A 14,937-nucleotide genomic window follows, 5' to 3' on the forward strand; every position below is an offset into this window, starting at 1 on the left:
ACTTTGTCGCCCAGGCTGGAGGGCAGTGGCATGCTCATGGCCACTGCAGCCTCGACCTGCTGGCCTCCGGCAATCCTTCCACCTCAGCCTTCCAAGTAGCTGGAACTACAGGTGTGCGCCACTATGCCTGGCTAATTTGTTGATTTATTGTAGAGATGAGGTCTCACCAAGTTGCCCAGGCTGGTCTTGAACCCGTGGTCTCAGGCAGTCCCCTCACCTTGGCCTCCCAAAGTACTGGGATTACAGACATAAGCCACCTTACCTGGCAGCAGGTACTTTACTATACTAGACTTTACTTCCAAGTAAAGTCTAGTATAGTGGCTTGGGGCATGATTCCCAGAGTTTGACCTATGTTTGAACTGTAGTTCTATTACTTGCCAGTTGTATGACCTTGAGCGAGTAGCTTAATTTCTCCAAGTTTTAATTGCTTCATATTCACAATGAGAATAAAATAGTCCTTGCCTCATTGGGTTATAAGAGAAGAGTAAATGAGAAAGTGTGTGCAAAGTCATTAGCTTAGATGCTGACTTGTAGTTTGAACACAAAGTTAACCTGCTATTGTTGGTGATGATTATGATGACTTTTCTGATAAGCTGTTGTAATATTGCATATTGCATATAATAAAATATTTTATGTTTGAGGTTTATATATCTGATGGAGCCATTGAGCAGTACATCACATTTTGATTTATGTTCTAGTATTAATTTCTGTTGTGATGTGGATTCCTTTTTTGTTTCTGTAAAAGGTTCTTTTTCAACGTCTTGAAGTATAAAATATCCAGGGAGATGTTTTGCTTGTTTTTAATCTTACTGTTCAATGAAATTAGCAAAACGAGTTATTTTCTTATTAGTAAAACTAACCTTCCAACTTTTCACCTTTCAGGAGGTATTTTGCCATTGTGTGAATATAGGCATTGGTAGGTTCAGTTTTCAACTGTATGTGCTGAATTTTAAAGGATGAGGCCAAGCTGGGCGCAATGGCTCAAGCCTGTAATCCCAACACTTTGGGAGGCCGAGGTGAAGGAACTGCCTGAATCCTTGTGTTCAAGAACCATCTCGGCAACATAGTGAGACCTTGTCTCTACAATTAAAAAAAAAAAAACTAAGCCGGGCTCGGTGCCTCAGCCTGTAATCCCACGCCTTGGGAGGCTGAGGTGAGTGGATTGCCTGAGCCCGCGGGTTCGAGACCCGCCTGGGCAACTTGGTGAGATCTCATCTCTACAATAAATCAAAATATTAGCCTGACATGGTAGCGTGCGCCTGTTGTTCCAGCTACTTGGAAGGCTGAGGCGGAAGGATCGCCGGAGCCCAGCAGGTCGAGGCTGTGGTAACCGGGAGCGGCCACTGCACTCTACTCTGGGTGACAGAGTGAGACTCCAACTCAAAAAAAAAACTAGCCAGGCATGGTAGCACGCACCTGTAGTTCTGGCTACTTGGAGGGCTGAGGCAGGAGGATCACTGTAGCGCAGCAGGTTGACGCTGGGGCGACCATGAGCATGCCACTACACTTCAGCCTGGGCGATGGAGTGAGACTCCAACTGAAAAAGAAAAAAAAGAATGAGACAAGAAAAAAAAGTTCAGTTTCATTCAATGTGAAGATATCTTTCTATAACGCAAATTGAATGGTTATTACGGGTTAGATCTTGTCAACACATTACTAATAACTTAATCTTGCCAGCAACTCTTTGACAGTTAAAGATGAGGAAGCCAGTATCACAAAGAAAATAGGTAACTCACTAGGCTGTAAACTCTATGGGGCAGGGAGGATATGTCTGTCTCACCATTATATTTACTTGACTAGGTTAAGACCTAATTTGTAATAGAAGCTCAAATATTTGTTGATAAATAGGTGGTTATACAGGGCCTCATGAATAGTAAGTCACAGCTGGATTTTTTTTTTTTTTTTGAGTCAAAGCCTCACTGTCACCCAGACTGGAGTGCAGTGGGACACTCATGGCCACCGCAGCCTTGACCTGCTGGGCTCAGGTGATCCTTCCACTTCAGCCTTCCAAGTAGCTGGAACTACAGGCACACGCCACCACACCTGGCTAATTATTTTTTTGATTTATTGTAGAGATGAGGTCTCACCTAGTTGCCCAGGCTAGTCTCAACCCCTGGGCTTAGGCAGTCCTCTTGCTCCTGCCTCCCAAAGTGCTGGGATTACAGGCATGAGTCACTGCGGTGGGCCAGACAGCTGGAATTTGAGCCTTGGTCTATCTGGCACCAAGAGCTGTACTCTTAACCTTTACGCTACCTACTTCTGTTATATTTCTTCTTCTTACACTGGAGTATATGTACGTAGGCCCTGCAGAGCTACAAGAAAAGCACAACACATCTTTTTTTTTTTCTTTTTGAGTCAGAGTTAGACTCTGTCACCCAGGCTGGAGTGCAGTGACACACTTGTAGCCTTGCCTTTTGGGGCTCAGACCAACCTTCCATCTCAGCCAGCCAAGTAATTGGGACTACAGGCCCTTACCACCATGCTTGGCTAGTGTTTTGATTTATTGTAGAGATGAGGTCTCGTCGAGTTACCCATGCTAGCCTCTGCACTCAGCCAGTCTTCTCACCTCCGCCTCCCAAAGTGCTGGGATTACAAGTTTAACATACTGCGCCCACATCTTAAAGCAAAAATTTGACTCAATATAGGAAAGAAATTTGGCTAAAAGAAATGTCAGTATGTTTTAGAGTAGAATGCAAAAGTTGCTTGGATTTTGTTTTGTTTTGTTTTGTTTGTTTGTTTTGAGTTGGAGTCTCACTCTGTCACCCAGACTGGGGTGCAGTGGCCGCTTCCGCCCACTGCAGTCTCAACCTGCTGGGCTCCGGTGATCCTTCCGCCTCAGCCTTCCAAGTAGCTGGAACTACAGGTGTGTGCTACCATGCCTGGCTAATTTTTGATTTATTGTAGAGATGAGGTCTCGCCAAGTTGCCCAGGTGGGTCTCGAACCCGCAGGCTCAGACAGTCCACTCACCTCAGTCTCCCAAAGTGCTGGGATTACAGGCCGAGCCACCGAACCCGGCTAGTTGTTTGGATTTTTAAAGATAAAACGCTAAGCCTCATAGAAATGTGCTTTTGGTTACTTTAGGCTGTTCCTCTACCTCTCCCATGGTTAAGACAACATGCTTCAGAAGTACTGCGTTCAACAGAAGCAGTTGAAAAGACTCCACAGGGTTAGCACACAGCACATCTGATAGTTGCACGATTCTTCTTCATGTTTACCTGGACAGTTTAGTTGTACACTGAAATGTCAAATCCTAGCCAGGTGCAGTAGCTCATGCCTAAAAACCCAACACTTTGGGAGGCCAAGGTGGGAGGATTGCTCGAGCCCAGGATTTCAAGACCAACCTGGGCAACATAATGAGACCCTGTCTCTACAAAAAAATCAAAAAGTAACCAGGCATGATGGTGCACGCTTGTAGTCCCCAACTACTTAGGAGGCTGAGGATCGCCTGAGCCCAGTAGGTCAAAGCTGGGGTGAGCTTTGATTGTTATGCCACTGTATTCCAACCTGGGCAACAGAGTGAGACCCTGACTCAAAAAGCAATTCTTTTAAAACACCTCAAGTGGCAACCCCTTCGGGTCCCCTCCTGCTGTGGGAGCTTTTTTGTTCTCTCAATAAATCCTGCTTTCTGTCACACACAAAAAAACAAAAAGGAAAGGAAACAAGGTAAAACACCTCAAGCTGGGCACAGTGGCTCATACCTTTAATCCCAGCACTTTGGGAGGCAGAGGCAAAAGATTCCCTGAGCTCAGGGGGTTCAAGACCAGCCTGAGCAACATGGCTAGACCTCATCTCTACAATAAATCAAAAAATCAGCTGGGCATGGTGGCACTTGACTGTGGTCAAGCTACTTAAAAGGCTGAGGCTGAAGGATCGCCTGAGCCCAACAGGTCAAGGCTATGGTGGCCATAAACGTGCCACTGCACTCCAACCTGGGCAACAGAGTGAAACTCCAACTCAAAAAAAAAAACACCTCAAAAGTAGATAATGTATTACTTTTTACATTAAGCAAAAAACATGAAATTTGCCAAGTAAAAGTCTTTTTTTTTTTTTTTAAGTTGGAGTCTCACTCTTTTCTCTCAGGCTGGAGTGCAGTGGCATACTACAGCCACCGCAGCCTCAACCTGCTGGGCTTAAACGATCCTTCCACCTCAGCCTTCCAAGTAACTGGAACTGCAGATGCACGCCACCACACCCAGCTAAAAAGTCTTGTTGTATTGACTCTTGAGGTTTCTTGGAGATTTGGGCTGAGGTTCCAGTGTGAAATGAGGGACATCCAGAGGTTGGATCTGTCATTTTTAGTAGATGGGTCAAGGAATTACATGATGTCTCTTTGTAATTTTAGGGGATTCAAACTGATGACAAAGGCCACATCATAGTAGATGAGTTCCAGAATACCAATGTAAAAGGCATCTATGCAGTTGGGGATGTGTGTGGAAAAGCTCTTCTTACTCCAGGTAACATCTCTTCCTTTCTTGGTGAGGGACGCCCTGTGCATTACATAAAGCCACCCAACTTGTCATAGTCAAACCCACTTAAGCACAGTTGTTAAAATGACAAATGTCTTTATGTCATCAAAATGGTAAAACTGTATTGAAATAGATGTTCTGGATACCTGATATTTTTGAATAATATTTATTTATTTCCTTAAAAGACTTAAAATGCTTAGTGAAGACAAATTTTCATAGAGACGATATGGTCACCCTTTGAAGAACTCTTTAAGTTAGGCTCAGAATGGAAGGAAGTGACTTTGGAAGAAGTAATTTAACCAAGATTGACCCTCTTTCTCCCCCATCCCATATCTCAGCCCTCATCTTGAGCTATTGAGTACCATGTCATGTCAACTGGCCTTGTCCCACCTGTATTCTAATGATGTCACTCCATTTAACCCTTTACAATCTGTACCCCTATGGGACCTCACTAGCGTTTTTGAAATGTCCTGGGGTCTTATCTCAGGGAAACCTACCCCAGTCACACAGCCAAAGCTTTTTAACTCCTCTAAAAAGTTCTCTTTGGCCAGGCGTGGTGGCTCACACCTGTAATTCCTGCACTTTGGGAGGCAGAGGTGAGAGGATTGCCCAAGCCCAGGGGTTTGAGACCAGCCTGGGCAACTTGGTGAGACCTCGTCTCTACAATAAATCAAATATTAGCCAGGTGTGATGGGTGGCATCTGCCTGTGGTTCTAGTTACTTGGAAGGCTGAGGCGGATGGATCACCTGAGCCCAGCAGGTCAAGGCTGCTGTGGCCATGAGCAGGCCACTGCACCCCAGCCTGGGCCACAGAGTGAGACTCGGAATAAAAGAAAGTTCTCTTTTAAAAATATATGTACATTAGAAAATTAAATATGAAATATGTGTATGCTATTAATCTAACTTAATCTTGCCAGTAACTCATTAATGGATAAAGATGAGGAAATCATCTTTAGTAGAACAATTCTTTTTTTTGAGTCAGAGTTTCACTCTCTCGCCCAGGCTGGAGTGCAGTGTCACACCCACCGCCACCCCAGCGTTGACCCTCTGTGGCTTTTGGCCACTGCAGCTTCAACCTGCTGGGCTCTGGTGATCCTGCTCCCTCAATCTTCCAAGTAGCTGGAACTACAGGAGCACTCTACCAAGCCCAGCTAATTTTTTGATTTTTATTGTAGAGATGAGTTCTCACCATGTTGCCCAGGCTAGGCTTGAGCCACCACAACTGGCCTAGTAGAACAATTCTGCAGTATTAAAATGAACCATAACATAAACACTAATTTTAAAATATCTTTATAGTTGCAATAGCTGCTGGCCGAAAACTTGCCCATCGACTTTTTGAATGCAAAGAAGATTCCAAATTAGATTATGACAATATCCCAACTGTGGTCTTCAGCCACCCTCCTATTGGGACAGTGGGACTCACAGAAGGTTGGTATTTTTTTTAAAAAAAGGATCATTTACAGTTTTCTTCTCTCTGGCCCCCAACTTTAAACTAGGTCTCTGTTTGCTGACTTATTCTCAACCCCAAATTACACTCCTTTTTGGTTAGTCTCTTGTAGTTCTAATCTCCTCCCGGCTACTAAAACTTTGAGAGTACATTGCCTTTCTCTCATACCACTTTATCTCTTTGACCCCTTTTTTAGTTTTGAATTTGAACTAATTTTACACTTAAAGAAAAGTTGTACATTTAAATCAAATTTAATCTTGCCAGCAACTCTTTGATGGATAAAGATTAGGAAACCATCTTTAGTAGAACAATTCTGCAGTGTTAAAATGAACCATAAAATAAACACTGATTTTAAAATATTTTGACAGGACTTCTGTGTACCCTTAGCAATCTTGCTTTATTGTTTTCTCATTGTATATGCGTATGCGCACACACACACACACACACACACACACACACTCCTCAGTATATATTTCCTAAGAACGAGGCTATTCCCTTCCATAAACACAGAACATTTTTCAAAATGAGATAATTTATGTTGTACAATATTATATAAGCTTTAGACCTTATGTACTTTTGCCAATTATCTAAAAAAAAATGTCACTTTTTGACATTTTTTTCCCCAAGTGCAGCATTCAGTTCAGGATGTAACGCATTTGGTTTCATACTGCTGTGGCTTCCTTTAATCCAGGGACAAAATTCCCTAGGCTTTCTTTTGCCTTGAATGACATCGACTTCTGTTTTGTAGAATGCCTCATATTGGTATTGTTTGCTATTTCTTCATGATTTGATTCGCCTTATGTACTTCTGGCCATGTCTGGCGTCGATGGCTCTGTGTAATTGTTAAGCTTTTTAACAGTTGCTTCTTTTTACATTCATATAGATGAGGCCATTTCTAAATATGGGAAAGAAAATGTGAAGACCTATTCAACCACCTTTACCCCAATGTATCATGCAGTTACCAGGAGGAAAACAAAATGTGTGATGAAAATGGTCTGTGCCAACAAAGAGGAAAAGGTATGGAAAAATCCAGCAAGCTAAAGAGTGCTGTGCAGATCTGACAGAAATAGCAGTATTTCAGTGTGGTGGAGAGGAAGGACATCAAGTTATACCTTCTGATTCAATTGGGCAGTCCTACTGTTATCTTTCTCATAATATTTTATTTAAAAAGAAGATTCTCTTCCTTTTAAGAAATAAGGAGAAAAGATTGAAAATTGCCAAAAGCCTTGACCATTGACCAAAAAGCCTAAAGAGGGAACTCAGAAATACTGGTGTTAAGAGTTTAATGGCAGATTAATTTAAATAGAACATAATAGATTAGTGAGGAAGAGAAAGTCTATTCAAAAAAGTTTACTGCTGGTCTCTGTGCTCAGCCTGTAATCCCAGCACTTTGGGAAGCTGAGGTGAGTGGATTGCCTGAGCCCTCGGGTTCGAGACCCACCCGGGCAACTTGACGAGAACTTGTCTCTACGATAAATCCAAAAAAAAAAAAAAATTAGCCGGGAGTAGTAGCACGCACTTGTAGTGCTACTTGGAAGGCTGAGACGGAAGGGTTACCTGAGCCCTGCAGGTCGAGGCTGCGGTGGCCGTGAGCATGCCACTGCACTCCAGTCTGGGAGCAGAGTGAGACTCCATCTCAAAAAATAATTAAAAATAAAAATAAGTTTCCTGAAATAATTTATTTCTCATTTAACTTTTTGAGGAAACTGTTTTTGGTGGCTGTGCCATTTTTTGTTCTTTACAGCAACATATGAGGGTTTTGTTTCCTCCTTACCCTTGTCAGCACTTGTTACTATCTTGTCTTTTTTGTTACAGCCATCCCAGTTGGTATGAAATGGCATCTCAGGGTGGTTTTTATTTGCATCTGAATGGGTTTTGTTTTGTAATTTTAAAAAATAGATTTAGCTTTGATATGAGGTTAGTCTACTGGGTGGTTTCTACTCATTGAATTTAGTATTTAAGTGGAATTTAGCCATATTGCTTGGGACCAAGACTCTGTGAGGAACAGTGGCTTAATTGAAGATTTAGGGCTGAATTCTGTGGCTCAGCCAGTAATCTCAGCACTTTGGGAGGCCAAGGCGAGTAGATTGCCTGAGCCTGCAGGTTCGAGACCAGTCTGGGCAACTTGGCGAGACCTCGTCTCTACAATAAATCAAAAGTTAGCTGGGCATGGTAGCTCGCGTCTATAGTTCCAGCTACTTGGAAGCCTGAGGCGGAAGGATCACCAGAGCCCAGCAGGTCAGCTCTGGAGTGACTGTGAGTATGCCACAGCACTCCAGCTTGGGTGACAGAGTGAGACTCCAACAACAACAACAAAAAGATTTAGGTGTGGTTTTCAACATCTGTTATCAAAAAGAGTGTAGTCTGCATCTGATTCAGTGGCCCTGTATGCTAAAAACTACAAGATGTAGTCCCTCGTTATCAAATTCACCTGAGGCTGACATAGCAGAAAATCAGAACAGAGAGGAACTGGGTTGGCAGCAAAACCAAGCTTGCTGCTTCTTGGCTCTGAATGTTCCTCAGTAGCCTAAGATTTCTGGATATTGAGTCATCAAGGTCCTACTTATATCTTCCTATCAGTTATTTCTTCATACTGGTTATCATTCAGTCATTTGATAAACATTTCCTGACAGTCTTCCAAAGAGTAAGAGCTGAGCCATAGGAAGGGATAATAGAAAGTTCTTGTCATCACCAGAGCCCCTTTATAAGTTCAGTTAGGGTCACAATATCTAAAAACCTGGCTGTGGTTTTTCTTTTTTTTCTGAGTTGGAGTGTCACTCTGTCACCCAGGCTGGAGTGCAGTGGCACACTCACACCCACCCCAGTTGTCAACCTGCTGGGCTTTGGTGATCTGTCCGCCTCAGCCTTCCAAGTAGCCAGAACTACAGGCATGTGTGCTACCACACCCGGCTAATTTTTGATTTATCGTATAGATGAGGTCTCGCCAAGTTGCCCAGGCTGGTCTGGAGCCCATGGGCTCAGGCAATCCACTCCTCTCGGCCTCCCAAAGTGCTGGGATTACAGGCTGACCACTGAGGCCAGTCGGTTATTCTTTTTTGTTGAGTTGGGATCTCACTCTTGCTCAAGTTGGAGTGCAGTGTCACCATCACGGCTTACTGCAGCCTCAATCTCCTGGGCTCAGGTGACCCTTCCACCTCAGCCTCTTGCGTAGCTGGGACTACAGGTATGTGCCTGATCTTGAACTCCTGTGCTCGAGCAATCCTGCCACCTCAGCCCCCCAAAGTACTGGGATTACACGTGTGAGCCACCATGCCCAGTCTTAAATTGAGATATACTTTTAAAAAATCTGTTGCAAAAAACAAATAACAAAATCTATGATAACCATTTTTAAGAATGTGATCAGTAGTGTTAAATATATTCTTGATTTGTTTATAAACAAATGATCTTTGTGGCTACATTTTTTATTCCCTAACCTTTTCAATGGAATAGTTCCCCTGAAAGTATTTGCTTGAAGGTAAACACTAATCAGTAATTCTGAAATATATTGAGAAACCTCACTGGAGAATGTGATTTGAAACAATGTAGCCAAATAGCAGGTATGGACTGAGCATCTCCTAAGTGTCCATCTTTGTGCTCAACTGTGAGGAGGGGGGAGCACATAGGAAGGGTCCCTTCCATCCAGAGATTAAAGTCGGCTGGGAAAGAGGGACTGATTTTCTAGTCCTGGGCCCGCGGGTTCAAGACCAGCCTGGGCAACTTGGCGAGACCTTGTCTCTGCAATAAATCATAAAATTAACTGGGTGTGGTGGCCCATGCCTGTAGTTTCAGCTACTTGGCTGAGATAGAAGGACTGCCTGAGCCCAGCAGATAAAGGCTGTGGGTGCCGTGAGCATGCCACTACACTCCAGCCTGGGTGACAGAATGAAACTCTAACTCAAAAAAAATTTTTCTAGCCCTCATCCAAAATATGACATTACATCTCTGATAGTACCATGAGGGAGAAATATTGGTACTGAGAGATCACATGGTAGATCATTTATCTTGGTCAGGGAGGCACAACTGTGTAGCTGTTTGAATAATGAATGAGCTTTAATTTTTAAAAGGGGAGGAAAGATTGTCTAGACACAAGGACATCTTGTGCATAAGTGGGAGAATGGAGGGTCCTCAGGACAGAAGGAAAGCCTGAAAGTTCAGAGTGAGAGCCCCGGGAAGAGCTGGATGTGATGGACTCTAGAGGCCTGGAGGGGAAATTGAGGCAGGGCTGTGTAGGCTATCTTATGCTGAATTGGAATTAGAAATGTTGTGAGATTTGTTTATTTGTTTTTTGAGTCAGGTCTCACTCTGTTGCCCAGGCTGGAGTGCAGTGGCATGCTCACGGCTCACTGCATCCTCAGACTCCTGGGCTCAAGTGATCCTTCTGCCTCAGCCTCCAGAGTAGTTGGGACTACAGTTGCGCACCACCAAGCCCAGCTAACTTTTTTTTTTTAATAGAGATGAGGTCTCATTATGTTGTCTAGGAGGGTCTTGAATTCCTGGGCTCAAGCAGTCCTCCTGCTTCAGCCTCCCAAAGTGCTGGAATTGCAGGCATGAGCCATGTTGTGAGTTTTTTAGCAGTTTATAAATGTCATCTATCTCTCATGACTGTAAACCTTTACAAAGTTTTTTTTTTATTTTTAAGATGTTTGTCTCTTTTCCCAGGTGGTTGGGATCCACATGCAGGGAATTGGGTGTGATGAAATGCTGCAGGGTTTTGCTGTTGCAGTGAAAATGGGAGCCACGAAGGCTGACTTCAACAACACGGTCGCCATTCACCCTACCTCCTCAGAAGAACTGGTCACACTCCGCTGAGACCCAGAGATTAGTGTGGCTGGCAGCTGGACCATAGGCCTTCTAAAATGAGCCAAATGATTACATTTAGTTACGGTTCCAGTCTTACGTATTTCTTTATTTTAATCAGGATCTTCTGATAGTGGAAACTTTTAGTACATAATAGAAACTTGTTTATGTGATCAGAATTTTATTGTGTTATCCAGGATCGATTTTTACTTGATCATATCTCACAATAATTAATATTTTTACATTTTTTAATTAACTGCTCTGTGCTAGTTTTGTTTTTTTTTTTCCTGTTTTAGCCTCAAGCCAAATATAAAACTATGTGAAGTACAATTAAATAAATGTACTTGAATGAGTATAGCTTGCTGATGTATTTATTTTTTTATCATGGGCACTGCATCCATGACCTGCGAGACTCAAGCAGTCCTTCCACTTCAGCCTCCCAAGTAACTGGGACCACAGGCATGCGCCATCACGCCCAGCTCATTTTTTGGTTTATTGTAGAGACTAGTTCTCGCCAAGTTGCCTAGGCTGGTTTCGAACCAGTCCTCTCACCTGCACCTCCCAAGCTGCTGAGATTACAGGCATGAGTATCTGGCGCAGCTTGCTGATTTTTTTATAGAGGTAGGTGATGGCAGCTCTTCACATTTAAACAATGCTAGTGTACAGAATCTTGATATATTTTTTGAAGCCAGTACTGTGTTTTACATATTACAAAACTGCTTCAAGGATGTGACCTTTCTCTAAAAGCATGTAACAGGAGAGATTTGACTCCCTTATTTTAGTCTTTTGTTTTATTTTTATTTTTTTGGAGTTGGAGTCTAACTCTTGTCACCCAGGCTGGAGGGCAGTGGCACACTCACAGCCACCGCAGCCTTGACCTGCTGGGCCCAGGCGATCCTTCTACCTCGGCCTTCCAAGTAACTGGAACCACAGGCATGTGCGTCACGCCCAGCTAATTTTTCTTGATTTATTGTAGAGATGAGGTCTCGCCAAGTTGCCCAGGCTGGCTTCAAACCTGCGGGCTCTGGTAATCCTCTCACTTCAGCTTCCCAAAGTGCTGGGATTATAGGCATGAGCCACCGCACCCGGCCTTATTCTTTTGTTTTAAATGGTTAAAATGGTTTATATTTTTATGAGATGAAGTGCATCAAACTTGTGAAAGATTTGAGGAGGCTACATACGTAAGGGACATTTTTGAAGAGATTCCTGCTTTCAAAAGAAGGTGGATTCTAATACGCTAAAAGTCTCTTTCTCTGCTAAGTATTTATATTTCATTGAATAATTTCAATATTTGTATGTGTTCTTGTCTTTTTTTCCTGAAAACTTCCAAAATATTGAAAATAAAATCACAGTCTTTTCTTCTTATAAAATGTGTTATTATGAACTTACTTGGTACCAGTTTATTTTCTAAGTATATTTACATTGGAGAATCAGATACCAATATTTATGGGAGAGAAAAGGGAGTTCTCATTTAAAAATAAAGACCAGGCCGGGTGTGGTGGCGCAAGCTCGTAATCCCAGCACCTTGGGAGGCCATGGTGAGGATATGAGCCCATGGGTTTGAGAACAGCCTGGGCAACTTGGCAAGACCTCATCTCTACAATAAAAAATAAAACCGACTGGGCTCGGTGGCTCAGCCTGTAATTCCATCACTTTGGGAGGCAAGTGGATCGTCTGAGCCCACGGGCTCAAGGCCAGCCCAGGCAACTTGGTGAGACCTTGTCTCTAAAATAAATCAAAAATTAGCTGGGCATGGTAACACGTGCCTGTAGTTCTGACTACTTAGAAGGCTGAGGCAGAAGGATCGCCAGAGCCTAGCAGGTCGACACTGGGGTGGCTGTGAGCATGCCACTGCACTCTAGCCTGGGTGACAGAGTGAGACTCCAACTCAAAAAATAAAGACTAGAGGTATAAAATAGACATTTAGCAGATTAGTGGTTGAGATGAAAGAACAACCTAGAAAGCATTTAGGTTTTTAGCACTTTATTTCCATTAGCTTTTGCCAGCTAGGTAAGCTAGTTAAATTTCTCTTTTCATTAGTGATAATAGTGCTACTGAATTATTTCATTAAGCTTTTATTGAATTTTGTTGTTGTTCCTGACCAGTTGCTGCACTGACTTCTTAAGTAGGCCCAATGCCAATAAGAGAAAAATATCACATTGGTAAGGAGGTTATGTATTTGTGGTGGGGAAGAAAGGATCCTCAAATCTGGGCATGGATTAATGTAGCCACTTTTCCTTCTTCCCCACCAGCTGGTAAGAGAAGGGTTCAAAGTTCTGGGCTCACTGACCTGGTGGGTTTCTCACTCTGCACAGGCCCACCCTTGAGTTGTGCCTTCATCAAGGAGGAAGCCTTAATAGCCACATCCATTCTCGCACCATGCATTCTTTTTTTTTTTTTTTTTTTTTTGAGTTGGAGTCCTACTTTGTCACCCAGACTGGAGTGCAGTGGCCACTCCTGGCCACCGCAGCCTCGACCTGCTGGGCTCCGGCGATCCCTTCCGCCTCAGCCTTCCAGGTAGCCGGAATTACAGGCATGCGCTGCCACGCCCGGCTGATTTTTTGATTTATTGTAGAGATGAGGTCTCGCTGCCCAGGCGGATCTCAAACCCGCGGGCTCAGGCAATCCACTCAGCTCAGCCTCCCAAAGGCACGGGATTACAGGCTGAGCCACCGAGCCTGGCTGCACCATGCATTCTGGACTTCACATGTATTCTTGGCGCTGCCTGTGTACTGGTTCCGTAAGTAAACCAATATGAAAGTGACATTATCCAGGTTCTGGTCTGCATTATCATCAGATCCAGCCCAGTCCTTAAGGTGATGTAGCCTAACAATATACCAAAGCACTGGGGAATATAAAGAAACAAGGAAGCATGTTGTTTGGTTGAAACCATGCCTCAAAAAGTTAAAGCAATAACTAAATTCTTGGGCTTATAGGATAGCAGATAAGAAATAGTTTGCTGTCTCCGTCTCTCTCTCTCTCTGCTGCTCTCTCCCTCTCTGCAGCTCTCTCCCCGCCACTCTCCCACTTCCTCTCTCTCTCTTACTCTCTCTTTCTCTCTCTCTCTTTCTTTTTTCCCCATTACAGATCCCCTCTGTAACAGCCGCTTTAATAAATTTCTTGGTCCTGGCCAAAAAAAAAAAAAAGAAATAGTTTGCTGAAATTAAAACTGCCCTAAAGAGTACAAAACCAGTAACAAATTCTTGGGTTTGCTGAAATTCTGGAACTCCCTCTGCTTATGAAATCAAGAAAAAACTGACAAATCGGTTGGAACTAAGATGGCCAACTGAACAAGCTTGCTGAAGTGACAGGCTGAATTTCCATTAGTTTCATACTAATGGTCACATTTGCACATGCAGCCTATGCGGTAGTTTGAAGAGATAATCCTGACTTCCCCTTTCCTTCAACCAATCACCTACTAATCTCAGAATCCACCCCCTCAAACTTCAGTAAAATTACTGCCTTGAGGCCAGTACAGGGAAACAGATTTGAGCCGAAATTCTGTCTTCTTGTGAGTCAAACTTTGAATATAAAGCTTCACTTTTTTCAGAAACTTGGTATCAGCCTGGGCGTCGTGGTTCGCGCCCATGATCCCAGCACTCTGAGAGGCTGAGGCAGGATTGCTTGAGTCCAGGAGTTTGAGACTAGCCTGGGCAATATGACGAAGCCTCATCGCCACAAAAAAATTAGCCAGGCAAGTTGGCACACCTCTGTAGTCCCAACTATTCGGTAGGCTAAGGTGGAAGAACCGCCTGAACCCAGGAATTTGAGGCCGCAGTGAGCTGTGAGTGTGTCACTGCACTCTCACCTGGGCAACAGAGTGAGACTCCAACTCAAAAAAATCAAAACCTGGTGTCATGGTCTTCTAGCACATCAGGCAGTGAGCCCCTTTTGCTCAATAACACTGTGCCACAGTGTAGGTGTTCAGTAGATGTCTACTGAAGGAAAGATACGATCCTTGCTTTCAGGTAACTTTATGGTCGAGAATGAGAGCAAACATTTCTATACAAATAACAAGCACAGGATGACCATATGATTTATTGACTAAAGTGGGACAAAAGTCAAAGGGGGCAGCATTAACTGAGATAGTAGGCACAAATGAGTAAGGTCCCAAACAAAGAGGACATTGCCACCCTAGTTACACATTAGAGAGGTCAAAGTATACCTGTTCAGGGAGGCAGAAGTGCCCTGCTAGAAAACTGAGGAAAGACCGGGCTCAGTGGCTC

General features: G+C 43.5%; 1 protein-coding gene across 2 annotated transcripts in view; it reads left to right on the forward strand.

Annotated features, from left to right (window-relative positions):
* The window catches only part of GSR (glutathione-disulfide reductase), a 42,831-nt gene extending 31,272 nt beyond the window's left edge, over nucleotides 1-11,559 (forward strand). The window contains exons 9-13 of one of the 2 annotated variants that reach the window (XM_021713511.1): nucleotides 4,344-4,455; nucleotides 5,764-5,895; nucleotides 6,798-6,931; nucleotides 10,574-10,738; nucleotides 11,548-11,559. In XM_021713511.1, the coding sequence (XP_021569186.1) occupies nucleotides 4,344-4,455; nucleotides 5,764-5,895; nucleotides 6,798-6,931; nucleotides 10,574-10,723 (528 nt within the window). In that variant the 3' untranslated portion in view covers nucleotides 10,724-10,738; nucleotides 11,548-11,559. Of the gene's footprint in view, nucleotides 1-4,343; nucleotides 4,456-5,763; nucleotides 5,896-6,797; nucleotides 6,932-10,573; nucleotides 11,069-11,547 lie in introns of those variants that run through there. The other variant, XM_008060306.2, reaches the window with a different exon arrangement.
* The last annotated feature ends 3,378 nt before the right edge of the window (nucleotides 11,560-14,937 follow it).

The sequence above is a fragment of the Carlito syrichta genome, unplaced genomic scaffold, assembly GCF_000164805.1.
Source record: "Carlito syrichta isolate Samal-C Ts95f unplaced genomic scaffold, Tarsius_syrichta-2.0.1 Scaffold304591, whole genome shotgun sequence".
NCBI classification, from domain to species: Eukaryota; Metazoa; Chordata; class Mammalia; order Primates; family Tarsiidae; genus Carlito; species Carlito syrichta.